This window comes from Eubalaena glacialis, chromosome 13 (genome assembly GCF_028564815.1).
Source record: "Eubalaena glacialis isolate mEubGla1 chromosome 13, mEubGla1.1.hap2.+ XY, whole genome shotgun sequence".
Lineage (NCBI taxonomy): Eukaryota > Metazoa > Chordata > Mammalia > Artiodactyla > Balaenidae > Eubalaena > Eubalaena glacialis.
In genome coordinates this window covers 22,388,176-22,412,738 of record NC_083728.1, presented here as the reverse complement: position 1 = coordinate 22,412,738, position 24,563 = coordinate 22,388,176, and the positions used below count along the sequence as shown (strand labels likewise).

Genomic DNA, 24,563 nt, shown 5'->3' with positions numbered 1-24,563 from the left:
GGATTCTAATTTGTACAGTGGGATTAATAATCCCTTCCCTGCTCTCTTTAAATTTAGTAATAAGGACCATATACATAATAACACTTTAAACTCTGCAGCATTATAGAAATGTGAAGTATTAGCAGCAAATGCTTTTTGCATGAGTGAAAGTCAAGAGTAATTTTCCTTCCTGGGCCCCCAGCTGCTGAACACTTAGGAGATCTGGAGCAGGAAGTTATGATTATGAGCAAATGAGAAACTAAAGAGGCCCTTCTACTTTTAAACTCCTTGGACATCAGTCCAGTGCTCCATGACTACCTCATGAACATTAGCACTATTACCAGATTACCAAGGAATTTGCTACTAAACGAAACTATGAATTAGTGGTGGTGATTTACTGGGCAGTGCAAGGCCTGGCAAATCTAGAGCCCTCTTTTGCCTCACAGACAGAGGCCTTTGGGAGTGAGATGAAAAGTAGCCTTGTGTAGCTGCAGGCTGGCCCCCTGGGCAAATAAAGAAGCATGTTATCTGCGTCTAAATAGTCTCTGAAGGATGCTGGTTGGAGATTGATGACCACAGTGGTAAGTCCTTTGAGTTTGGGAGAGTGGAAAGCAGGGTCCCAAGGGCTTCTGTCAGTGACAGGAGCCTGAGTTGTCAGAGGGAACCATGGCCATAAAACCACTGACGGAATTAAGAAATGGATTGTTGTCATCAAGAGCATGTATTCAAGCACCTGTCTTCTTAGACCAATCGCTAGTCGTGTAGAATGAGTCCCTCATCCAGTTCTGACTCCTGAGAGCTGAGAGCCTAAAACAGAGATGTCTTTTTCCTTTCATTCACTGCATGGATGTTTACTGAGCTGGGGATGTAAAGACAGAATTCAGTCCCCACTTTCACAGAGCTCACAGTTCACCCTCATGACATAAAGGGAGTTATAGAAACAGGGAGCTGATGATAACTGAAATCAGTGTGAATACGATGTGCCAGAAGAGGTCGTGTCATGGAGTGACCTGCAAGGGTGCTGTCAGGAATTTTGGAAAGGAGGAGTTTTTAGCTTTAAATAATCAGGGAAGGCTCTGTAGGAGAGGTAGCTTAAAAATAGTGTTGGCTTGAGAGATACCCCAGAATCCCTAGGAAGGAAGGCCCTAAAGTCCCTGAGTTGGGAAGAAGAGCCCTCTTGGCAGAGGTGGTGATAATCCACTGGATGAGGGACTTTGGAGGTGGAGGGGAATGAAAATACTCTACAATGATTGTGATGGTGGTTACACAACTCTGACTATACTAATTGTATGCTATGTCAATTGTATCTCAATAAAGCTGTTTTTGTTTTTGTTTTTTTTAAAGAATCTGCTTGAGAGGAATAGATATGGGGACAGCAAGTCAGATAGGTCTGGGGTTACAAAAGTTTAGGAAAGAGACTCCCATCACTCATTAGGACTTTGGCCTTGAGGGAGTATTGAACTTGTGGGACGAAATGGAAAGATGGGCAGCATTTTGCATCTAACAAAATGTAAGCCAAAAGGGACACATAGATTGGGTACCTGTGCCATCACCAGGGTACCAAGACAGAATCGTAGAGAAAGCAGACCTCTCTTCCCTAGGTTAACTTGATTTGGAAGGGAAAGAGAGTTAAATATATCTGTAGAGAGGTTATTTATGGAGGCTGGAACCAAAGAGTAAAGAATGAGTAGAAGCAGATGAATAGATTTGTGTCCCCATCAGCTTATTTTTTCAGGTTGAATATGTCGATGAGATCATTTTGGCCCTGAGTCACTGTATAGGAAAAATGGACTTTAATCTTGACTCCCTGGGCCAACAAGAGAACATAAGATACTTCAGAATAATGGGAGAAGCAGGAGGGAAATCGAGGCAGAGTGGTTTTCTTTTGTTGTAGTTGTAATTACTATTCTTCTGTGTATTATGGGTGGACTAGAAACCTATTCTTTCCTCCTTCACTCACTGTGTGGCTTTTATTCCCAAACGTTCATTCATTTCTAGGACATGGTCCGGCGTGGAGAAATCATAGACAATGACATTGAGGATGAGTTCTACCTCCGGCGCTTGGACGCAGGGCTTTTTGTTCTCCAGCACATCTGCTACATCATGGCAGAGATCTGCAATGCCAATGTGCCCCAGGTAGGAGGGGGCTGCCCCTGGATGGGCCCTTCCTTCCCTGCCTCCTTGCTTGCCACCTGCTTAGGTAGAATGGAGTGGATCACACTCTCCTTGAATTCCTTCACTCTATGTGGGCCCTCTTTTTTAGGGATGGGGTGAGGTGAATACTTTCAATATGACGTATTCTGATGTCTACCAGGGCAAATGATGCTTTTTCTTTCTCTTTCCACTCTTCCCCTTCCTTATTAGATTCGCCAGAGGGTTCACCAAATCCTAAATATGCGTGGAAGCTCTATCAAAATTGTCAGGCACATCATCAAAGGTGAGTTGCACGTTGCTTGTGTCTGGGGCTCCAGGGAATTAGACGATGCTTTCTTTCTGTCTCTGTCAATATCCCTGGAATTTGGTGCATAGCATTCTCTGCACTGAAGGCTTAAGTGTGTTGTCCAGTTCAGTGTGTGTCCAGGTCATCTTGTCACAATACCGAAGACTAACCTAGTTATTCTCTGCCTCTGACCCTCTAGTTCCAGAATTTTAAAAACACATAACAAGAAGCACTAGGGGTTGGAAATTTAAAAACAAAACAAAAAAACACCAAACAAGAAATAAACAAAAAAATCCAGTTCCAAACTGCATGTAGTGGAAGGAAATTGCTTTCTTAGGGGAAAAAAACAAGGAAGAAACAAGAACTACCTGGAATTAAGGCAGAAGGAAGTGAATCTGAGGCAGTGTAGTGTAGTAGAAAAAGCATGCCTGCTTTCCAGTGCTAGCTCTGCCTTCCCCCAGCTGTGTGAGCATGATCTAGAAGAAATTTTGCAAAAGTTCACGAGATACTTACATGATAGCATCCAGTGTAGTGCCTGGCACACAGAAAGTGCTTGGGCGAATTTCCTTCACCTACCCCAACGGGTCTCTCAAATGCTGTTGTATCTTTGGCTGAACCTGACTCAGTTGGAGTGGCTCCCAAGAGGCCTCCAGTCGGTGAGCACGCTCTCAATCATCTCTGTGGTGCAGTTCCACCCTCGGGCCACTTAGCACAGACGAACACACATGGCGGCTAGAAGCCCGTATTGGCCTTTACAGTACTGATAATGCCAGAGTTCAGAGAGAGAGTCGTGATGGACGTAACTGCAGGCACATCGTCTCTCTCTCTCTGACCCTTGTCCTGCCCACTTCTAAGATGAGAGATTAGGCTAGATTTACTCAAAGGGTTTGCCTGTAAGTGGCTTATAACTCCCGTTACACGTGGGAGATGAAATGTGGAGATAAATGATACATATAATAAAGTGAAGAGAAGTTAAGAGCCATGGGTTCTGGGATCTGGCTTCTGAAACAGAATCCTGGCTCTGCTGTTTACTGTGATACCTTGGGCAAGGTATCCAATTGCTCTGGGACCTCATAGATTAGGTAAAAGGATTAAATGAGATGATATATGGAAAATATCTCAAGTTAATAAGTTCTTGGCAAATGTTAGCCATTATGAGTATTATGAACTATTATGATGATGATTATCATCAGCAGCATTATAAGTGAGGCATGGCTAAAACCCCGTGGGAAGCCTTGTGGGAATAGTAACATTGAGCTGGGTCTTAGACATTCCAAAACAAAGGAACAGTGTGAGTGAAAACATAGGACTGGAAATCACATGATCAGCACAGCCCTCCCAGGAGGGTGGGGATGGTAAATCCGTCGTGCCCATTTTGCAGATGGAGCCTTCAAGGCATTGGAATTTATTGTCTTCTCCCTCAGAAAGAGGAAAGGGGGAACTTGTTCATGAGCCTAGCCTAGCATCTTCCACAGTGGCATCATGGGTGCTCCCTCCTCTTTCTCAGTGTCACATTCACATGAGTTACTGCTCAGAGTGTCATGCCACCTCCTCCCTAAGGTGCAGCTGTGGTGATTTGCAATTCCAGCCTTTAAATGGCATTTACTTTCAACGCCCACATGTTCAATTAGAACTTTTTATTATTCTCAGCTCTACTCTCCTGCATTTAGGCTTCTCCCTGCACCTCCATTCCTGTGATCAAAACAGTGATCTGAGAAAGGAAAAGTGTTTTTAACAAGTGCTGACACGTAGTAGGTGGATGCTTTTCTTTCAGAGATCCTAACACATATACCTGAGGTTATTCAGGATTTTCAGTTGCTGTGAGCCAGCCTCTGTCTCCCTCAGATCCCAGTTTATTCCCCAAGTGCCTGTTAAAGCACTGGGCGCATACTGGGTGCTGAATAGACATTTGTTGATTGTCTGGGCAGGTGAGCAGGTGAGTAGCCTGCACAGATGCTGCGTTCATTCCCACCACTCTTGTTCCTCTCCCCTGTTGCTTTCTTTTCCCGCTCTGTTCAGACTCTCAGATCCATCCTTCCAGACCCAGGTCCGGCCCTTCAGCTCTCTCGCCATCGCCCTTCACAGCCAATCCATTAGTAAAGCTGCCATGTCTGCCTCCAGTCTCTATCCTGAATCAATCCACTTCTCTCCATGTGTTATTTCCCATCATAGCACCCAGTTTATTTCCTTCCTAGCCCTTATCACAGTCTGTAATAATTTTTATTTATGTCTTTGTTTCCTTGGTTTGTGTGTCTCATACATTAAAATGTAAGCTCCGTGACGTAGGAACATTGGTTTGTTCCCCGTGTCTCCTCAGCACCTAGAGCAATGCCAGGCACATAATGGACACCCCGTGAATATTTTAAACATTGTTGAATTAAACCCTACCCTTGTGTGAATTTAAATTGGCAGATGTTTACTGAGACTCTCCTCAGGGCTCGGCACAGTGCTAATACTGTGCTACTAAGGTGTCACACAGCACCTGCCCTCGTGGAGCTTATAGTCTTCTGGGGAACATAGATGTAGAAATGCCCAACCATAATCAAGCTAAGTGAAATACACACTCCAGCAACTACTCAGCTGGCATTGCTGGGTGCCAAGCTCTGTATCCAGTACTAGAGATACAAGGAAGAATAAATAAGCAAGATCCCTATCCTTGAGGGTTCATGGTCTAGCTGGGAGAGATACTCGAAACTAACCATGATGTGCTAGGTGCTGCGTTAAAGTTGTGAACAGCGTTAAGGGAGTGATAAGGGGGCAGTAATGGAGGCACAGGCCATACCAAGGAATCCCAGGGGAGGAGAGGCTCCTCCCAGGACTGGGAATGGTGTCCTAGAGGGAAAGGCACGTCCCAGGCAGAAGGAGCAGAGATCCAACACAGGACATCAGCGGCCTTCATACGGACTCTGCCGCATCAGTGGAGGCCAAGCAGGGGTGAGGGAGGTTGGAGCATTGGGTGGGGTTGGGAGTATTGCTGGGCAAGTCTCTCGAGTTCTGTTGGGTACACAGTGAGTTTGGGGTACGGGTAGCGCCTGCATCCCTTTGTTGGCCAGCAGAGAGTAGACATTCTCATTGGGGCAGGAGAGGTGCTTGTTTGGACAAAGTCAGTAGTATGGAGGTGATATTTAAAGCCAGGAAATTAGATGTCATTGCCCAGGTCAAAGAAGTCCTCACAGGACGCTGACCACTGAAAACAAACAAAAGAAAGAGTTCTCTCCAGATGGAAGGTTAAGGTTATAATAAAGGGCTCACGCTGGCCCCAGGAAGCCCATCTGCCTGCGGTATGGGGTGGTGGAGCTGTGCCACAGGCTGCCTCTCAGCAGCCCCTGAAAGTGGTGCAGTGAGCACCCTCCGGGCAGTGCTGAGGTTGGAAAGGGGCGAGGCTACCGCAGGGCTGGGTAGGGGTGGCATCTGGGCTCTGCTCAGGCCCACCTCCTAAAAGCCTTCCCGCCCTCCCCCTCCTGCCTCCACCCTTCACTTCATCACAGTGTGCGGAAAAAACAGAGCCTCAGAAAGAAAACCAGCGCATCAGTCTGTCCTCTTTGATTTTAATTTTGTTTTTCAGTTTGGGTTGCTTCTTTTTTTTTTTTTTTAACATGCTAATTAGATGCAAGCTTTTTTCTTTGATTTTATGGCCTATATATTTCCTAACTTTTGCTGGCAGGATGACAGCTGATGTATCCCTTGAGGTCTCAGGAAAATGCTGATGAGGCAAGCCCAGCAGGGGACTCTTCCCATTATATTTCAGTCCCCTTTCTCACGATCTTCCTCCCTCCTGTTCTGTTGGGGGTGCCAAGAGAGCTGGGAATAATTGATGGCTCATTAAAGTCCCTTGGTTTGCAGACTGCTTACTCAGTGCTCCCAAAGTCCAGCTTTCCCTGAACTTGCAGCAGCTCTGGCCTGAGACCTCTGCTGCCCGCCTAGGGGACGGTGGTCTCTGTGCCAGAGAAGGACCACGTGCTCTGAAAGGGCAGTGACAGTCGTCCTGGCTTTTATCTTCCGGTGCCTGGCCCACGCCTGGTGCAGAGAAGGGGCTCAGCTAATGCTTATTGAGGGTGCTGCTGAGGTGGTGCTTCAGGCTTCTTTGTGCTGTTCCAGAAATCCGGGACCACAGTAGGTAGAGTGGTCACTCCCGAGCATGTCCTCTGTGCCAGGCTTTTAATGTATGTTCTCTGGTTCTCACGACGGTCCTAAAAGCAGGATTACAGTCTCCATTTTGCAGATAAGGTAACCAAGACTTGTGGAGGTTAAGGGATGTTACCCAAGTCATTATTAATGCTGGAAACTGGATCCAGACTCAGTCGGTCTTCCATCTGGCAGAAAGGAGAGCTCTAACTGTACCAATTGGCTGATACACTCCTACTGCATTTTAAGAAAGAAAATTCAGGGCATCCACCTTTACAGAGTACCCACTGGCATCACAGGGCACTAGGTGGGCTCCTTAGATGAGTGAGACACTTAGGAGGCCCTGTCCCCAGGGCAATTCAGTGCCATCACATGTGAAATAAATAAGCACAACACAAAGCAGATTGAAGTCAGTGCTAAGATATGGAGTGAGACTCAAGAAAGCACAGTTAATTCTGCTGGAGATTAAAAAGGAGCTTGAAGATCCAGAGAGGCTGCACAGAGGAGGAGGTGCTTGGGATTTTTTTTTTTAATTGTGGTAAAATATGCATAGGAGTTACCATTTTAACCATTGCAGCTATCACCACCACCTGTCCATAGAACTTATTTTCATCTTGCAAAACTGAAACTCTGTACCCATGAAACACTTACTCCCCATTCCCTCCTCCCCCAGCCCCTGGCAACCACCCTTGTATATTCCGTTCCTGTGAGGTTGATGACTGTAAGTAAGGAGATGGCTTCCTGAAGCCTGTGAAGGACCTCCATAGGCAGATGCAGATGTACATTGATTGGTCCTCTCCTTGGATATGGAGTAGGAGCTGTGACCTGGGAATACTTCTTAGTATAAATACTTGTGCCAAGGGTTACCATGGAAGCCTCTGGTGAGTCTCCTGAATGTTTTAGTCACTGGTGAAAGTTGTTGGAAGGTCAGGTGGTGCTGGGCTGTTTGGCAGAGGAAAGCTTAGAGGATTACTGACTCAAAACTGTCACTGGTGGCGAAAAGACTGAGCCAAAGACTTCAGAATGCTTTCAGAGATTGGCTCCCGGCCCTTTGATTTGCTTGTGTTCTTTATGGCTTGAAGTCTTCTCTCAGAAGCTCATAAACATGTATTTCCATATTGATTTCAGCTCTTGGTAACCTGAGCTTTGCTTCTGTGATTTGAAAGCTGCAGAAGCTGATAGGGTTTCTCTTCCGGTGACACGTTGATGTGTGTGACTTGCACCAGGCCATGGCTGCTGTGGCCTCTAGGGTTGGGAGGCAGGAAAGGACCCCGGAGGGGTTGTTTAAACTTAAGCAGCTACTTGCCCTCTCCCTAAGCCACAGTGTCTATAAGATGAGAGTAATCTGCCTCAAAAGGTTGCTGTGGGAATTAGATGAGGTGCTGCAGGTAAAGTGCCTACATGTTGGCACGTAATAAGTGCCTGATAATGGTAGCTACCGTCACCGTTGTGATTCGCATCCCAGCTCACGCAGGAATAAGCAGAACTGAGAGGCACAGACCAGCAAGAATTCTGGCTCTCTGTAACTTGGGGTAAGTTAGTAGATAACCTGTTTGAGCCTTCCTTTACTCCTCTGTAAGAAACAAACCGAAAGTGAATACTGCCCCAAGGAAGGCTGAGGTTGAGATGCAGTTGGGGGCCTGGGACAGAATACTTGCTCAGTAAATGCAGGTTCCTTCCTTCCCTTCCTTGGCTTAATCCTTTCACCGGTGCTGGCAGGAAAGCCCATGGACCAGCACCCAGGCCATACTCCTCAGGGCCTGGTGGGGGTGGAAGGGGTAGGTGGTGCTTTTTCAAGCAGCCGAAAGGTCTGTGGGAAAATGGTCTATGGGGATGTGACCCTGTTAGCGCCGTAAATAAAGGGTAAGTTTCCTTCTCCTCCTCCTTTAAGTAGGTTTCATTTTAATCGGATCCCTGATGAAGCTTATATCCCCACTTGCAGCCCCAGCACAACTTCCTCCTCCTAGAGAAGTAACATTAGTCCCTCCACACTCATCCTTGTCGTTAAGGACTCTCTGTTAGACCTCAAAGGATTTTACTTTCCCAGTTTCTATTTTGTGATTATTTCTATGTCTTCAAGCGTTTTCAGTGTAAAAATATTGGCGTTCCGCTTCTCCCCACTCACCCTTCCTCCTGCACTTTTTCAAGGGTGAGTGTTTAAGGCTTAAGGTCCAGGGATCTGAACCAGGCTTATGAGCGCTGGTCCCAGTCTCTGTCCTCGAAGACAGTCCTTCCCCATCCGCCAGCCCCGGTGTCCCTCCCTCTTCCTCTTACCAAACACAGAACAGCTTGTATTCCATGTCTGAATAGTAAACCTGCTGTCTAAAGTTTGCTTTAATATTTATGCGTTCAGCACTGCTGCCTGTTTTTAAGCTCCATCAAAGCCTTTATTGTAAGAGCATTTGAAAATGCTGGAGAAGTCAAGAAGGGAGTCTATGTGTACACCGTGTTTCTCACTCTCCAGCCCGACTCACGCTCTTCCCGTCTCCCCTCTCCCTCTCCCCCACCCTGAAGTTCTCCCTTTATCTAGTGTCTCTCTTTTTCCTGCATTCTCTCCCTTTCTTACACACACACACACACACACCCGCACGCACGCGCGCGCACAGAGCAAAGAGGACTCTTTCCCAAGACCTCTGGGAGGAATCCGTTCAATATTTATAAACTGCTGCAGCAGCTTTAATAACCAGAGGTAGCTGGCGCCACCAAGGCTTGCTCCAAACAGGATTCTACTCTGGAAACAAAGAATGAGTTGGGGTAAGGGGTGGAGGGTGAGAGGTGAGGTGCACAGCTGGTACCAGCTGCCACGGCCAGTGGGAGAGCGCTCGGGGCTTGTCACACCCGCTGGGCCTGGCCCTGTGGCTGGCTCGCTGCGGGACCCTGGCCAGTCACCTGTCCATCCAGTTGCAGTACATTTCTGAGAGGCCTGCCAGCCCTGACACTCAGTGACCTGGCATGAGGGAGCATGGCCCCAGCAACCCGCTCCACATCTGTTCTGGCTGCTGAGGCCCCTTTACTCCAGGACATTCCCTCCAGAGCCTTACCTTTTTTTTTTTTTTTTTTAAACATCTTTATTGGAGTATAATTGCTTTACAATGGTGTGTTAGTTTCTGCTTTGTAACAAAGTGAATCAGCTATACATATACATATATCCCCATATCTCCTCCCTCTTGCGGCTCCCTCCCACCCTCCCTATCCCACCCCCCCATCCCCCCCCTCTAGGTGGTCACAAAGCACTGAAGAGCCTTACCTTTTATGAGGACGTTGTAGCCAGATGCCCTGCCACAGCTGGGCTGCTTTGGAGATTTTTTCCCCAAAGGATGGGGAACAGGCAGGGTAAGATACTGCCTAGGTAAGAGGATGCCACTTTGGGGACCAGCTCCCCAGCCCCACCCCCATGGCTTTTGACGTGCCTTTTTCACTTCTGACACATGTTCTTGGTTTGAATATCAGCTCCTCTACCATCCTAGACTTGGGCAGGTTGCTTCAGTTCTCTAATACACCTCAGTTTCCTCATCTCTGTAAACAGAGATGGTGCTCTTTGCCTTATAGGATTGCTGCAAAGATTATATGAGACAATATAGATAAATGCCTGGCACGTAAACAGTGTTCACCACGTGTGAGGTCCCATTCCACTCTGTACAGGATAGCCCCTCTTCCAGATCCTACTAACTTCCTTCACAGCCCATCTCCAGAGAGCAGGTAATCTGACTGTTTCCTCCTTCCCCGCATGCGGAGCAACAGAGGAGATTTGTCCGTTGGGTGGGTGCTCTGTGTACAGCGGTGGCATGTGTTTTTCTAAGTCCTTGGTAGGGATGATTCAGCAGGGGATTGATACAGACTTTGGTCCTGTACTCTGCGCATCCCTAGAAAGAGATTAGGTCCCTCCAGGGAAGTTGGCTTTACTTGGAAAAAAATCACTGCCCCAAAGGATCAGACTGTTTCTCCACTTCCCTCTCTCCTGGGTCTGAGAATACATTAGGAGAACATAGTGTTAATTCAATCCATTAAGACTTGCTTTCAGACCATGCCTCTGAGGGTATTAAATGCTATAATGGTCATTTCTCTCTCTCCTGGGGCAGCAACTAGATCATTCACTTGTGAGTAAGAGATACCACTTACATAAAGCCCCTAACCTTCTCCCGCAGCCCAGTTTCTGTTCTCCCATCACCCCAGCCCTCCCTTTAAGGATCCTTAATAGAAGGGATCACAGCCGTTTGCTGTTGGTGGTGATGGATGGGCCTAACAGAAGAGGATGATTTCCAGGGGGGAGACACACAGCTGGCACATGTCTGAATCCCAAGTCCCGTTTTCCGGCACATGTCCAAAGTAATAAAGAGGACGGAGGAAAAATGAAGAAGTGGCAGGGGCAAGGTTATTTCTCCATCATGGTGGGGGATGGGAGGTAGGGGAGGGTTTGCAGGCTTTCTTGCCTTTCTCCACTCTTTGTCTGATTTGGATGAGCAGATGTTTTATTATGCAGAAGCCTCTTGCAAGAGAGTTTTCTATTGTTCCATCTCAGGCCACCCCAGGCAGGGAGCTGGGGGCAGACCCGCAGGCACTCATCCTGATCCACTGCCCTGAGAGCTTATTCACAGCACCAGACTGGTAGTTGGCTCTCAGCCCGGCTCTGCTGGGAATTTAGCTGAAAGTAAGGCGAAAGCCCCTACCTTCATGAATCTGTCAGTCTAGAGGGAGAGAGGGGACAAGTAGAGGATGATCTAGAAGTCAGGCCTGCGGTGGAGACAGAGACCTGAGGACAGGAACAGGAGTCAGAGGTGAGCGGGCGGGGCTTCGTGGAGAAGGTGTCCTTGAAGGATGTGTGGTGTTTCCCCCCAGAGATGTTGCTGGCCTGAGCAAAGCAGGCTCAGGGAGGGAACTAGCGTATCTTGAACATCTTGTTATTATAGGTTCTTTACATGCATTTGTGGAGGGGGAGACCACTCAAGGCCACCTAGGATTGTGAGTCAGAGTCAGGATACAAACACAGCCCACAATGTTGCACCATCTCCTGTCTGAGGGCGGGGCAGGGCACGCTCAGCACACAGAGGAGTTGGATCTCCGTCTCCCCTCCCTGTCCACTGTGCTCTGTGCACCTGCTCCTGGGAGTCACCGCAGGAAGCCCAGGGCCCCACTCACCACTCAGGCCCTGCACTCTCGTCCCTAAGCTCCACACATCATTTCTGTGCCATATCGCACCCCTTCCCGCCTCCTAAAACCAGCTGACCACATAATCTGGGGGGGCCAGGACACTTTTGAGAATAAAATGGAGGTGTGTTAAGTACTCTGTTGGGGAACAGAGGAAACGGGACCATATGTTTACCCACCTTACAACTCTTTGATTATGTCCTGTCAACAACATCATGTCCTGTATTCCCATCCTCTTTAGGCGTATTTCCTTTATCTCCCTGCTCTAACTAAAACTGTCTCTACCAGGGATGGGTCCTCTCAAGTGGTACCTACTTTCTCCCACATGCCTTTTACCACTGGAGACGGGGAAGGGGGCCTTCCACGCTCCTCCTGGGCGTCTCTAGACCATTCTTTCTCCCTCCCTCTTTCCAAAAAACACCAATTTGTTTCAATCTCATGTCAGTGGACTGTACCCCAGCCCCCCTCCTTGGTGGTGCAGACACCTGTTCCCCTTATTCCTTGGAGGAATTCCAAGGTCCCTGTCACCCTCTCCACTACCCTGTCGTATTTCTTAGCAACTTCACTATCCACATCTCTTTCTCTCACGCCCCATTTCCAGTCTCTCAGTAAATCCTGCTGGATCCACCTTCAGAATACATCTAAAATCTGAAGACTTCTCACCTCTACCATGACCTTCTTGGCCCAAACCACCAATCAAATCACATCTCCTTCCTTCTGCCCTTGCCACCTTCAGGGTATCTTCCACACTGCAGCTAGAGTGAGCTGGTTAAAGTCAAATCATGTCATTCTTCTGCTTAAAACTCTCTTATAACTTCTCATCTCAGGGGAAAGTCCAAAGTCCTGACAGTGGCCCGACACGACCTGTGCCCCGCCCCTCCCCGGCTCTGAGCTCCGTGCTCACCTGAGAGGGTCCAGGCGTGCTCCCCTCTCAGCCCCTGCTCTGCTTGCCCCTCTGCCACTCGCTCCCAGGTATTCCCCCACACACCTGCTTCAGGTCTTCAATCAAATCCCCCATCTCTGTGAGGCCTTCTGACAGCCACCCTATATATTTTACTTACCTTTCGGTTTGTCTCGCCCACTAGAAAGTAGGCTCCACAAGTGCAGAGGTTGTCACCTGTTTTGATCAGGACTTTATCCCCATTGCCTCAAACAGTGGTTCTCAAATGGGAGCAGCATCCGCACTGCCTGGAGGACTTGTTCTCACAGAGCGCTGGGCCCCATCCTCAGAGCTTCCTAATAAGTAGGTCTGAATTGGAACCCCAAATCTACATTTCTTTTTTTTTGGCTGCGCCACGCGGCTTGTGGGATCTCAGTTCCCCGACCGGGGATTGAACCCCGGCCCTGGCAGTGAAAGTGCCGAGTCCTCACCGCTGGACCGCCAGGGAAGTCCCCAGATCTGCATTTCTAACAGGTTCCTCCGTGATGTTGCTGCTGTTGGTTGGGGTCCCTGCTCTGAGAACCACTGGGTCTGGGGCAGCACCTGCCCATAATAGCGTCCACTGTGTGTGTTAAGTGAAGAAAGGCTGCAGCTAGGAGGGGAATGCGGGCAGGGACAGGGGAGTTGGGCCCTTTCCACCATCGGCCTTGAATGCAAGACCAAGGAGTTTGCACACAACTGCCACCATGGGTGCCACTGGAGGCATTAGAACGGCACACACCCCACGGGAGCTGGGGTTCAGGGAGAGGTATGATGTGACCCGGCCACGAAGGCCCCCACGCCTCAGATTCATGCCTAACCCTGCCTCTGTCTCCCCAGAGTATGCGGAGAACATCGGGGACGGCCGGAGCCCGGAGTTCCGGGAGAGCGAGCAGAAGCGCATCCTGGGCTTGCTGGAGAACTTCTAGCGGCCCCTGGCCCTGGGCAGCAGGGACTCTCTCTGGGCCTCCCCCAGAAACAGTTTTTACGGAGCTCGATGTGACTTTTGGACAAATAAAAGCTAGTTTTGGTATTCCTGGGCTGGTGTTCTCTGTACCTTCTAACCTTTACCCAACACCTTTCCCAGCAGTGCTCACGGAACGCGTCTGAGGAAGCTTAGTGGTTGGCCTCCCGCTTCCAGTGAGGAACCTGAGGCTCTGCGAGCAGATGAGTGATAAAGTGGCCACTGTGGCTGCCCTGGGGGTTGCGGTGAGGCTGCCCATCTGCAGCTGGGAAGGGGAAGGCATGGACCGGGGACCCCTCTGGGGCTTCCAGCCCCGACACGAAGAGCCTGGGCGTGTAACACGGGGCACGTGGCTCGTGCAGAAGCACCCTGGGGGGGCTTCCTGGCACTGCGAGAGCGCCCGCAGAGCACACAGTCCTCAGAGCAGCAGTCTGAACCCCGGCCACACGTCAGAGTCGCTCTGGTTGGAAGGGGGCTTAAAAGTACATATCAGTGTTGGGCCCCACCCCAGAATGATGAAATCGGAATGTCCAGTGAGGCCCAGGTGCTGGTACTGTCCTAAGGCCCCAGGTGGTTCCTAGCGTTAGGGTGAGAGCTACCACTTCAGAGTCGACAGGGGGTCCACATCCAGCTGCAGTGTTTACCAGCTGTGGCAGTTTGGATAAGTGACTTCACCTTCTTGAATCTCACTTCCTTCATCTGCAGAGTGGGGGTAATAATACCCATTTGGTGATTTCTTTTGTCCTTCCCTCACACGTCTGTGGCTTCAGAATTGCAGTCTCACCCCTTTTACAGGGACTGTGAGAAAGCTGGTCTCCTCCTCTACAGAAGTCAGCGGTCCTTGAGCGTGTTTTTATTCTGTCACAGAGAATAGAGTCCTCGTGAGTGAGGAGTGGGAGGACAACCGACTTAGAATGAAGTGTTTAGCCCAGGGTCAGCAGGTCAGCTACGAGGGACACCGCATGCTCTGCGCTGTGCCCGTGGCCACCATTCAGTCAGAGCAGCTCTGGCTGCTCAGTGAGCCCCCAGGGGCAGGGCTCCAGGCGGCCACTACCATCTGGCCAGAGTTGACATGCCGGGAGAAACTGTTCGCCATCCCAGGCAGCCCCCCAGGGGGACTCGGAATAAGATGGCACCTGTATCACCCCGGATTGGGCTGGTGACGGAGCAGTGGGTGAGGCAGGCCCTACCCTCCCGGTGCTCACGTCCAGCCTGGCGGGAAGATGGACGGTGTGCCTCTTATTACCATGAGGTAAGCGCTCCCCAGAGAGGCATCTTGAGCCTGCTCCAGGGCCCGTTACAGAATCAGAGTTGCCCTACAGTCACATTGTGGATTTAGTTTTTTTTTGTTTTTTTTTTTTATTTATTATTTTTATTTTTGGCTGTGTTGGGTCTTCGTTTCTGTGCAAGGGCTTTCTCTAGTTGCAGCGAGCGGGGGCCACTCTTCATCGCGACGCGCGGGCCTCTCACTATCGCGGCCTCTCTTGTGGCGGAGCACAGGCTCCAGACGCGCAGGCTCAATAGTTGTGGCTCACGGGCCTAGTTGCCCCACGGCATGTGAGATCTTCCCAGACCAGGGCTCGAACCCGTGTCCCCTGCATTGGCAGGCAGATTCTCAACCACTGCGCCACCAGGAAAGCCCCTGGATTTAGTTATTTTTTAATTTCACTTTTCTGTAATTATAATAGCGACCATGTATCAAACACCTGCTATGTGCTACTCACTTTACGTCCCTTCTTTCTAACCTGCACAACAGCCCTGCTGGCATCATTATCCCCGGTTTACTGAAGCCGAGACTGAGGTCCCAGAGGGTAAGTAACTTGTGCAAGGCCCTGGGACCAGTACGCACGGAGCCAGCATTCAAAGCGAGGTCTGACTCCACAGCCCGTGCTCTGCCCTCCCTTGAGCTGCCTTGTTCAGGAGACAATCACAGGTCCCTGACTGATACAGTCCACTTCGATCTGTTCCACTGTCCATATGGGATTTAATGAATTCACAACGAATGTAACCTATAGAAGCTTAAATTTTTTTTAATTTATTTTTTATTGAAATATAGTTGATTTACAATGTTGTGTTAGTTTTTGGTGTACAGCAAAATGATTGTTCCCTGTGCTGTGCAGTCGGACCTTGTTTATCCATCCTATATATAATAGTTTGCATCTGCTAATCCCCAACTCCCAATCCATCCCTCCCCCACCGCTCCTCCCCCTTGGCAACCACAAGTCTGTTCTCTATGTCTATGAGTCTGTTTCTGTTTCATAAATAAGTTCAGAATCTTAAATTTTTTGAACTAAGGTTTGTACTTAGATCATTAGTCCTTCAGCTTTATTTTCTTTTTAAATTTTGTTTTTACCCAGGTAATGCTTGTACATGGTACAGAAGTTCAAATTTTAACAATAGGTATGCAGAGAGGAGTCTCCCTTCCCATCTCCCACCCGCCCCCAGGCCTCCCTATCCCCGGAAGCAACTGCTGTCACCTGATTATCCATCCAGAGAAGTTCTGTCCAGCAGTTTTCCAGCTGTATTCTACCTGAGCCCCAGGCTTCCCACAAGTGCATCAGAAGCCAACATAGAAGAGAAGGCAGGTAGGGCTCCAGGCCACTGACCCCCTCAACTACAGTCCCCCTGCTTTGCCCTGCTTCCTATGTTAGACTGCCTCCTGAGAGTTTGTTTTTCCAATAAGTCCTTGTACTAAAAGCAAGTTTGAACTCACACCTTCACTTTCAAATGAGGATGAGGTCCCCTTTTCCATCAGTTTTGTGATGGGAGGGTTTGGGGGGAATGTGAGGTACAATCCCTTAGGATTCAGAAAGAGTGTACGGTTCCAGGGGTTCGGAGACCAAGGAGACGGGATGAGGAGAAATCTCTAAACTCAGCTAACTTTAACAACCCGCCGCTCAAGGCTAACAAAAGCTTTAAGAACAAGGGAAAGATCCTCATCATTAACCTTGCTCACCCTTAGGCTCGAGGGGTGTGGGCCTACCTCTTGCGTCTGCTCGTGGCTGAGATTCTGCCTCACCAAGCAGCCCCACCCCTCCAGGAGGACTTCTTGGGCTCAAATAAAGGCCCCATTTGCCCTGTGGTTCTGAACGTGACTTCTGTGTCTGCCACTCGTGGGCTTCCCAAGCTCTCCCCTTCAAACAAAGCCCCTTCATGTCCATCCTTGTGTCCATAGCTGAGTCCAGGACATGGCACCCCAGCCAGGCGGTATTCCTTTTCCTATCTAAACACGGCAATAAAATAGCCTTTCAGCACTATTAGCCAGAATTTCTTCATGAGGGAAATGAGGATTTCATTTTCCTCTTCCTTTGCAGCTTGCTGCTCTGCTCATGGTGGTCGGCCTGAATTCAGCGGCGTCAAGATGGGCCATGTCTAATTTAGAGAGATTTGCATGCAGGCTGCATTCCTTCTTTATCTGGGGGAAATGCATCGTCAGGGAAGCTGGAAGGCAACCTTCAGTCACCCTCACAGCAGCACCAGTGCCCAGGTGGCATCTCCTGCCATTACCAAGAGCGTCAATTTAGTATCAACAGGGAGACCAGACTCGCTTTCCTAAAGGCAAAAACTTCTTGATTAGATTTTCTTACTCCACAGTAGAGAGAAAAGCGGCGCCACATTTTTCAATCTGTCTTGCTCCCTGGTACACATGGAAAGTGGTTGGTATCACAGCGGCGGGCCTTCGTTATCTGTGCCGAGAAAATGGCAAGCGCTCCTCCAGTCACCTTTCCCTTGATAGGTAACACACGCCCTTGGCATAAACTTCAGAAGGTACATAAGGAGATTCAGTGCATAAGTCTCCCTGCCAGCTGCGTCTCCGGTCCACCCAGGCCCCTCCCCAGAAGCAGCCAGTGGTAATGAGCAGCAGTATCCTTTCGGAGGCAGTCTTCAGTGTCTTCAAGTGAATAAAATATAGTCAACACAAACGGTGGCATCTCCCGGTCTCTGGTCTGCACCTTGCTTTTCACTCTACATCTACCCAACGCACAGAGTCCCTCCCCCTACTCCTTAATAGCCAAGCTCCATTGCAGAGCGGTACCATAATTCAGTTAATCCCGTTAATGGACATTTAGGTTGTCTTCGGTCTTTGGCTATTACAATGCTGCAGTGAACATCCTTGTATAGAACGTCATTTCACACATGTGTGAGTTCAAATTCCCAAGCAGAATTGCTAAGTCAGAGGGGATGTGCAGTTTTCACTGTGATGCATATTGTCACGCTGCCCTCCTTCCATCAGTGGTGTATGTGAGGGCTGCCCCACACCCTCCGTGGCCGTGTTAGCCGTCTTCATCTCTGCCTCTCTGATCGGGGAATGGAGTTTACTGTCTTAATTTGCATTTCTCTTATGAGTGAAGTCATTCAGTGTTTCGGAAGAATGGATTTATTGAGTGTGTGCCATATTAGCTGATAGTCGTTGAAGCTCTTGCTATGAGCTCGTCAAATTAGCGCATTTAACCCTCGTTTGTGAGGTGTAGGTACTTTTATTATCAATCCATTTCACAGATGAGGAAAGCAGATGGAGAGGGTCAGTGGCTTACAAAGTGACGGAGCTGGGAGGGGAACAGCAAAGCGGTTTCAAAGCCCACACTCTTGACCCCAGAGCCACACTGTCCCCCAACTACGTGGCAGAGAAGGGGCTCCACCCTATCGCACTGAAAGCAGAAGCCCCGGAGAAGCAGCCCGCTCAGCCTCATGACTGAAGCCCCCAGCGGCCCTGCAGGGTCCCTGCTCTCTCCCTGTGTCTCTCATGCCACATCTGAGCAGTGGCTGCAACACTCACCTGCGTGAGGGCCCCGGGGCCAGGCTCCCTGGCTGCTCTTCCCTGGAAGAAGGTTAGGCTTTCCCACCGCAGCAGTGAGGAGGAGAAGCCACTTTCAAGCACGCTTGGAGCAAGGCTCCTTGCCTGCCTTTCCCGTCATCCCCCCCTCTGCCCGTCCACCAGCTCACACCCCTCACCCAGCACCTCCCTGCTCCTCGTCCCACGTTGCCTCCTTCCAGTCGTCTCCCGGGAAACGTTTGCTGAGCACCCACTCTGTGCCAGGCCCCATGCTGGGCTCTGGAACCGTGCACCCCAGATTGAAAGGCAGTGTGGACCACCCCCCACGGTAGCCAAACAGGGTGTCACGAGAGAGCGATGATGGGCTTCAACAGAGGTGAGGGGCAGAGAGGGGCCCCCAAACCTAGCAGGAGAGATTGGGACAGACGGGACCCGGCACCGTTAACTGTGTCTTGAGTGACTTTCACGGGGGCCTTAGGATGGCCGTGAGTCTCAACACCCAAGAGGTATCAATAGAAAGTCATTTGAGGCAGAGGGAACTGCGCAGGCAAAGGAACGGGGCCATGACAATGCAGGGGGCCTTTGGAGATGAGGGGGTTTTCACAGTTACCTCACTGGATGCCCTGGCTACCCTGAGGTCAGCGAGGCCAGGGTTGAATGAGCTTCTGGCTGTGGCAGAACCTCACAGAACCACATATGTGGTGATTTCCTGGGAGTTCGGAGGTCACGTTTGTCCAGAGTCACAGCTTGTTCCAGTTAAATCTCCACAGTCCCTGAGTGATGGAGAAACAGATTCCATTGGATGCTGGTGAAGCCTCCATTCTGACCCCTCAAGCAAGATCCGGCCTCGCAGGTCATGCAGAAAGTGCCCAGGACCCAGATACACTGATATTAGCTGAGCAAGGAGCAAGGCCACCACCCCTAAGGCAGCGGGAAGGCTGCAGGAAGCTTCCCACAGCCCCTGGGAAGAGGCTCTGCTCTGAAGCCCTGGAGAGCAGCTGGGGAAGAGCCACCAGAGGCGGGTCTTCAGAAACCAGGCTGTGGTCTGGCCACAGCTGAGGAAGGTTCCAGCCCGGTTCCAGCCTGGCTCCAGCCCCTAAGGCCTCAGCAAGCCCGCCCATCCAGGAAACACCCAGATGCAGGAGGGCAGGGGACCAGGGGCAGGAGCCCCCAGCCCACCCTCTGTGAGGCATGAGCCTCACCCTTTAGGAATCTCGGCTCTCCTTCATCTGGGGACTGAGAGGGTCTCTGAGGACCCAGCCCGGGGAACTCCACACCTGTGACCAGCTCATGGTACCTGGGAGTTCATCACCCACCTCCCCCGCACCATTTACTGAACACCCACCAGAGCTGGAAACAAAACAGACATTGTCCCTGCTCTCCAGGAGTTCACATCCTCATGGGACAGACTGAAGGACAATAAACAAGTAAACAGATACGTAGAGTGATTACTGTCAAGGAGCAAACTCAGTGCAAAGTGATAGAGACTAGTTAATGGGGGACCCTGAGGATGGGTGGTCTGGGAAGTCCTCTTCAATGAGGTGCCTGTGAGCTAAGCTCTGAATGATGTCAAGGAGCTGGGCAGCCCAAGAGCTGAGGGAAGAGGGTTCTAAGCAAAAGCACAGGTGCAAAGGTCCTGAGGCAGAGAGAGAGCACCATCATTCTCCAGAAAATAGCCAAAAGAAGCCACTGTGGACCCATGCGTGAGGCAAGGCTGATGGGGGATAAGGCCAGAGAGGTGGGCAGGGGCCAGGTCTTGCTGGGCCTGGAGGGCCACGGAGAGGTTTTGAGCATGGAAGGGATGTGATCTGGTTTTGAAAAGATCCCTTTGACGGCTTGATGGAGCTCACACTGCGGAGCCCAGCATGGAAGCAGGAGACCCAAGAAGAGGAGATACTGGCACTTAGGACCGGGAGGAGGTAGTGGGTTAGAGACAGGGGGTTAGGGATGTGGCTGAGGCAGAGCCAGCTGGTCACTCTATAGGGAGGGGCCCCCTGCCCTGTGGAGGCTTTCCCCAACACTGAGGACTGGGAGCAAGTTCACGGGCCCGTCAGGAGTCAGGTGGGGCCGGCAGAGGGCTGCTCAGTTAGAAATATCTTTAATGAATAAATAGAAGTGCTTTTAGGGCTGACGGAGTCATATCATTTCCACCTGCCGTAAAATTTCATCAGAAGCAGGCGCTGCAGGGGGAGAGGAATGGCTGCAATCAACGTGCCCACCCACCCTCAGGCCCTACCTCCACTCTGAGCTGATGCAGCCCCAAGCCCTGGAGAATCCAGACCCAGACCCCTGTCCCCAGGCCTTCCTGGGGCCCAAGGGAGTCTGGTCCTTCCCTGCGCCAGCCCCACAGCTTGAACAGGCAAGAAGGAGCAGTGGGCAGGGACATGTGTCTTGCCATTAAAATCCAGGGGCTTCACTCTCCTTAGCTGGGAAATGGGCACAAAAATTCCGGCCCCCATTTTTCCCCCCTCCCCTGGACACGAGGACTTTACTCTCTCCTCATCTAAAGCAGATTAGGTGGGTTTCAGAGGAAGCAGTAATCAACACTGCTGAACTCCTGGAACGACAGAGCTGGGGGGAAGCAGAACTTGGGGTCAGATGTTTTACAAATGAGAGAACAGAGGCCCCAAGAAAGTAGGTGACTGTCCTAAAATCACACAGGATCTGCAGATCCAGCCATCCAAAACTACCCTAGTGTCAGCTACATTATAGCACCAACTAAATGCCTGGCTCCTTGAATCCTCCCTACATTCATGTGATGTGGAGACTATCGTTATACCATTTTGCAGATGAGAACACTGAGGCCCAAAGAGAGCTAGGGTCCGGGTCACCCCTTCAGTTAGAGACAGCCAGATGAGAGTCCAGTTCTCCAGCCTCTAACCGCAGGCTTTTTCTGCTTTATTCAAGCGTGGTAGGGCTGAGATTGTTTTCTTGAGGGCTTTGAAGGACTGGGGTGGAAATTTTGCTGAGTGCCTACTACATGCTGGGTAGTCTCTGAACTGAAGGCCACTGTCCCCAGCACCTTGCTGCATCCCTGTAGCATCCTCCAAGGTGCCACGCTCACCTCCATTTTACAAATAAGAAAAGGAAGTACAGAGAGATCAAGGAATTTGCCCAAGGTCACACAACCGTGTCACTGATGCTGGCCATGGCTGCCAGCACTCAAACAACTGGAGATCCTCAGGCCCCTCCTTTGGCCCCAATGCCACCCTCCCCCAGCCAGTGGGTGTAAGGCCAGGAAGCCTGGCCAAATGAACAGACCCAGCCGGCAGCCTGCCTGGGCCCGTGGTTATCAGTTAAGCTCATTAAGTGGCCATGGCAGGACATGGCCTGTACCAGCTGCCTTCCTCCCTACCCCCAACCTTGCTCCGGCCCTCTTGGGAGCAAGGCCTGAGGACAGGTTCTTGCTTTTAGCAGCTGCAAGCAAAAGTCTCTCTGTAATTGGGAAAGATTAAAAGATGCACAGACAAGTTTCACCAGGCAGGCCTCATGGACCCACACGGGCAGTGGACACAGGGCATGGATGCTGGAGACAGGCTACCTGGGTTCAAATCTAATCCTGCTTCTCCCCAGCTGTGTGACCCTGGGTGAGTCACTTCACCTGCCTAACTCAGTTTCCTCATCTATAAAATGGGGCAATCATACTATACAATACTACTCACTGTCTAGACCAGCAACAAGGTGATACACAGGAAGTGCTTGAGCACCTATAATGTGCCGATCAGTGGTCATATCATCCTCCCTGATATCCTTATCTTATTGGGTGTTCTTGTTCACCTTCCCCACTGGACTGGGAGCTGACTCATCTTTGTTTATACCTTCCAGAATGAAGGAGAAACCCATGAGGGCATCAATCCATCCGTCAGCGAACACCCAAGCCAAGGTCCTTTAGGAACAAAGAGTGAGCAATGTATTTTATACAAGTGCTTTTTTTTGGGGGGGGGGTCCTCATTGCTGCTTGCAGGCTTTCTCTAGTTGCTGCGAGCGGGGGCTACTCTTCATTGCCGTACGTGAGCTACTCCTTGCGGTGGCTTCTCTTGTTGCGGAGCACGGGCTCTAGGTGCATAGGCTTCAGTAGTTGTGGCTCGCGGGCTCTAGAGTGCAGGCTCAGTAGTTGTGGCGCACGGGCTTAGTTGCTCCGCGACATGTGGGATCTTCCCGGACCAGGGTTCGAACCCGTGTCCCCTGAATTGGCAGGCGGATTCTTTTTATTTTTTATATTTTTGGAATTTTTGAATTTTATTTTATTTATTTTTTATACAGCAGGTTCTTATTAGTCATCAGTTTTATACACATCAGTGTATGCATGTCAATCCCAATCTCCCAATTCATCCCACCACCACCACCCCACCCCCCGCCGCTTTCCCCCCTTGGTGTCCATACGTTTGTTCTCTACATCTGTGTCTCTATTTCTGCCCTGCAAACTGGTTCATCTGTACCATTTTTCTAGGTTGGCAGGCGGGTTCTTAACCACTGCGCCACCAGGGAAGTCCCAAGTGCTCTTTAAGGGGTTGGGGAATTGAACCGAAGTGCCATGGGTGGGCCTGAACTACTGTCCAGCCACTGCTTACAGCCCGCACTGATGTCCCCCACCCCAGGCCCTTGTCCACGCCCTTCCTTCTCTGTAACCTGCCCCACTTCCCACTTCCCCAAACCCCTGTTGACCCTACTCATTCCTTGAGATTGGCTCTCTATCTGGGAAGCAGGAGCACAAGTCCTGCCCTCGGGGGGCTCCCAGCCTCACAGGAGAGACAGAGGCAGATATAACCCCCATCAGCCAGAGCGTGATAAGCAGAGGTGCCGAGAACCCCACACACTCTGCCCTCAGCCCTGAGGCCCCCCAGCGCCTCTTCCACCCGCTCTCTGCCCTCCCCAGACCCCCAGTGAGCTTTCCCTGAGCCCGCTTCTCCCCACCTGCCCTATGAGCTGACTGAGGGTGGGAGCCGCGTTTCATCCATTTCTGCTCTGCTGTGCCCAGCGCAGGGCCTGCCACCCAGGTGGTGCTCCTGCAACATTTCTTCAGCAAATACGTTCTGAGCACTTACTCTGTGCCGGACCCCGTGGGAATAGAGAACAAACAAGGCAGACATGCTCCTTGCCCTGCTGCCTTCCAAGCAGAGGAGACAGAAGTAAACAAGCAAGAGATAAACCAGCAAGGCAGCCTGAGATGGCGCTTAGGAGCTATAAAGAAAATAAAAGAGAGACTGGAAGGAAGGGTGGCTACTCTGGTCTGGATGGCCAGCCTTTCTGAGGAGGTAATGTTGGAGTTGAGACAGGACTGCTGAACAGAGCGGCTGCCAGGGAAAATTAGGAATAAGATCCTAGACAGAGGAAATAGCAAGTGCAAAGGCCCTGGGGCAGGACTGTGGTTTACCTATTGAGGAACGGCCAGATGTGCCATGAGAATGAGGAGGAGAGCGGGAGGAGATGAGTTTGCAGAGCGGGGCTGGGACCAGACCGTACAGGGCCTTGTCAGCCACAGTAAGGAGTTTGGATTGTCTCCCACATGCAATGGGAAGCCATTGGAGGATTTTACGCAGAGAAGAGAAATGTGTGGAATACGATGACTGAGTCAAGGAGGGAGGGAGGGAATGGGTGAGGGGAGGGAGGATGAGAGGATGAGAGGATGAATGATGGAGTGAAGGGTGGAGACTGAGACTCTGGCCGCCTGCATGGAGGAAGCACCACCGTGTGGGACAGGATCTGTTCCCCTCCTGTCCTCTGTGTCCCTCTGGCCCACTGTCTGGAGGGGCCGGCGCCCAGCCTGGGCTCGCAGTGGTCAGAGCGACAGCCACAAAAGCGTCTTGAGTCAGGGTGGGAAGCAGTGGGAACATCTGAACTGAATTATGTCTGGGAAGGTCCCCGCCACTTCCTGGAGGAGGCTGCTCTGGCCCAGGAATAAAAGGGAGAGTGGAATTTCTGCAGGTAAGAAGACAGGAGGGGCTTCCAGGAACAGAAATGAGCAGGCAGAGGTGGGGAGGCAGGAAAGAGTCCAGCTCTGAGCCGGGAGCCTTACAGACCCAAATCCAGTTAGTTGTCACCAGAGCCCTGTGAAGGGCAAGCTGCTGTCCCCATTTGATAGATGGGAAAATCAAGTGTCGGAAAGACGAAGAGGCTGGACGGTCATAGGCTATTGCGGGTGAGAGCTGAGACTTGAACTCAAAGCCCAAGAAGGGTTAATAAAATACATCCCCACATTCTTGTGGGAAATGGGGAT

The 24,563-nt window shown here is 50.6% G+C and overlaps 1 protein-coding gene across 1 annotated transcript in view; it reads left to right on the top strand.

Annotated features, from left to right (window-relative positions):
* Positions 1 to 13,641, top strand: part of CTNNBL1 (catenin beta like 1) — a 171,776-nt gene extending 158,135 nt beyond the window's left edge. The window contains exons 14-16 of the mRNA XM_061207964.1: positions 1,978 to 2,115; positions 2,344 to 2,416; positions 13,449 to 13,641. Of these exons, the coding sequence (XP_061063947.1) occupies positions 1,978 to 2,115; positions 2,344 to 2,416; positions 13,449 to 13,537 (300 nt within the window). The 3' untranslated portion in view covers positions 13,538 to 13,641. The remainder of the gene's footprint in view (positions 1 to 1,977; positions 2,116 to 2,343; positions 2,417 to 13,448) is intronic.
* Positions 13,642 to 24,563: the final 10,922 nt, after the last annotated feature.